This window comes from Engraulis encrasicolus, unplaced genomic scaffold (genome assembly GCF_034702125.1).
Source record: "Engraulis encrasicolus isolate BLACKSEA-1 unplaced genomic scaffold, IST_EnEncr_1.0 scaffold_65_np1212, whole genome shotgun sequence".
Lineage (NCBI taxonomy): Eukaryota > Metazoa > Chordata > Actinopteri > Clupeiformes > Engraulidae > Engraulis > Engraulis encrasicolus.
The window spans coordinates 286774-289273 of record NW_026945983.1 but is presented as its reverse complement, the minus strand read 5'-3'; the positions used below and the strand labels follow the sequence as shown (position 1 = coordinate 289273).

Genomic DNA, 2500 nt, shown 5'->3' with positions numbered 1-2500 from the left:
GTGTGTGTGTGTGTGTGTGTGTGTGTACCTTCTCGTCTTGTTCTGTGAAGTGTGTGTGTGTGTGTGTGTGTGTGTGTGTGTGTGTGTGTGTGTGTGTGTGTGTGTGTGTGTGTGTGTGTGTGTGTGTGTGTGTGTGTGTGTGTGTGTGTGTGTGTGTGTGTGTGTGTGTGTGTGTGTGTACCTTCTCGTCTTGTTCTGTGAAGTGTGTGTTGTCTCCACATTTCTTGTTGATGGCTTGGGCCACGCCCACCACCTGAGGGAACAAAGAATGAGCCAATCAAAATCAAGCAATCAAGAATGAGCCAATCACAATCAAGCAATCAAGAATGAACCAATCATAATCAACAAGAAAGACACAAGAGAGAGAGAGAAAGAGAAAGAGAGCGCATGTGAGTGTGTGTGTGTGTGTGTATGTGTATGTGTATGTGTGTTAGTGTTTGTACGTGCGTGCATGCGTGTCCATTTCTATGTGTGTGTGTGTGTGTGTGTGTGTGTGTGTGTGTGTGTGTGTGTGTGTGTGTGTGTGTGTGTGTGTGTGTGTGTGTGTGTGTGTGTGTGTGTGTGTGTGTGTGTGTGCGTGCATCAAGCGTGCATTTTTGTGTGTCTCTGGTAACACTTTACTTAAAGCCAACATTATAAGCGCATTTATAACAAATTATAATGCACATTATAATTACTTACAACGTATTATGACTACACTCATAATGGTTCATGGTGCTTTATATTAACAGTTATGAATAACTATGAATCTGGCTTATAATGCTTTATAAATCCAAGGGTGGCATGAGTGCTCATGACTGGCTATAAACAACAGGCTGTCTGATGGGGCTTAGTACATTATGAGTACCTATACCCCTCTATGCACAGACCTGGATGATGAACTGTCATAAGGACTCATACGATGCTATAATGTTTCATGTGAGATCATAAGTCGTCAATGTGTGCTCTAAGTAAAGTGAAGTTCATATGGATGCATCTATAATGCACTGTATAATGCACATCTATAATGCATCATAATGTACTGTAAGCCCCATCAGGCCGCCTGTAGTTTATATCCAGTCATGAACAGTCATAATACCCTTGGATTTATAAAGTGTTATAAGCTAGATTCATGGTTATTCATTACTGTTAACATAAAGCATCATGAAACATCATCGGTGTAGTCGTAATGCGTTGTAAGTAATTATAATGTGCATTATAATTTGTTATAAATGCGCTCATAATGCGCTATAGATATGGGCTTCATAGAAAGTGTTACCGTGTCTCTTTCTGTTTGCATGTGTGTGTGTGTGCATGCGTGCACGCGTGCGTGTGTGTGTGTATGCATGTGTGTGTGTGTGTATGTGTGTGTTTATGTATGAGTGTGTGCATGTGAGGCGTGTTAGGGTGCATCAAACGGCCCTCGAAAATGAAGACTTTGCAATACCTAACTCTGCTCTTGCAGTATTGTTCCTTTGCATTATCACGTATATATAACTCCCTTGAACATTTCCAGAAAAATTTGAATGATGGTAAAGGGTGGCACAATAGGCTTGACATTTTGAATGGTAGTGAATGGGCATTTTTAGCTAAATCTGTGCAAAGTGTATTTTGAGACTGTTTCAATCAAAAACAGTAAAGGATGTCATTTGGAAGAATGCTCCAGCTGCCCTACAAAGCAAAAAGGCATTGCTGTATAAAATGATTTACTATGACTTTAATGTCATATATATCATAAGTCTAAAGTTAAATAGAATGTTTGATCTGCAAAAAAGGTGGTATATAAAGTAACAAAACTGTCACATGTCAATAATCTTACAACAACCACTTATACTGGATTGCAGGATCATTTTAATGTCAACGTATTCAGTTTTGAGCTCTGCGCAGTTACTGCCTTTTTGCTTTGTAGGGCAGTCCAGCTGCGTCTCCACTCCCCCAGGACATCAAACCCCCAACATAAAGGGGTATGCCACTATTTTGGGGCTTACTACAGTTAAAATCGTTGACTGCGATGCTACAATGCTACACGGATCCATTGACTTTCACTAGCTTAGCGACATGCTCCCTCTTTTAACTGGTCTTAACCCTATCCAGACAGGGCTTTTTTGGCATTCCTGGGACCGGGGGGGGGCTCTTTTGACCACCCCCCTCATAACTTAGGAAACGAATGCTGTATGACCACCAAACTTGGAGGGGATGATCTTCAGCCAAAGATCTATGAATGACATCAGTTTGGTGTCATTATTGGATATTATGACATCATTATGACGTCATTTCCTGTTTTTATTGCCCAAAATGTCACCTTCATGTATTTTCCATCTAACTTGGGAAAAGCACATCAATTTTGGTTATTATTTGCTTCAGACCACTTCAAATGTTCACAAGGGTGTCTGATGCTGATGAAAATGTAAAAAAATATGAAAAGTGATGATGATGAGACTTAGATCAGTGATTTTTGGTCAGGCGTACCTGTCAGAAAACCGTTGCCATGGCAACAACACAAATTATAAAAAAATTTTAT

At 40.2% G+C, this 2500-nt stretch overlaps 1 protein-coding gene across 1 annotated transcript in view; it reads right to left on the bottom strand.

The window, feature by feature from the left end:
- Positions 1 to 2500, bottom strand: part of pde5ab (phosphodiesterase 5A, cGMP-specific, b) — a 53458-nt gene that overhangs the window by 46611 nt on the left and 4347 nt on the right. Inside the window, exon 2 of the mRNA XM_063193911.1 lies at positions 182 to 253. Coding sequence (XP_063049981.1) covers positions 182 to 253 — 72 coding nt within the window. The remainder of the gene's footprint in view (positions 1 to 181; positions 254 to 2500) is intronic.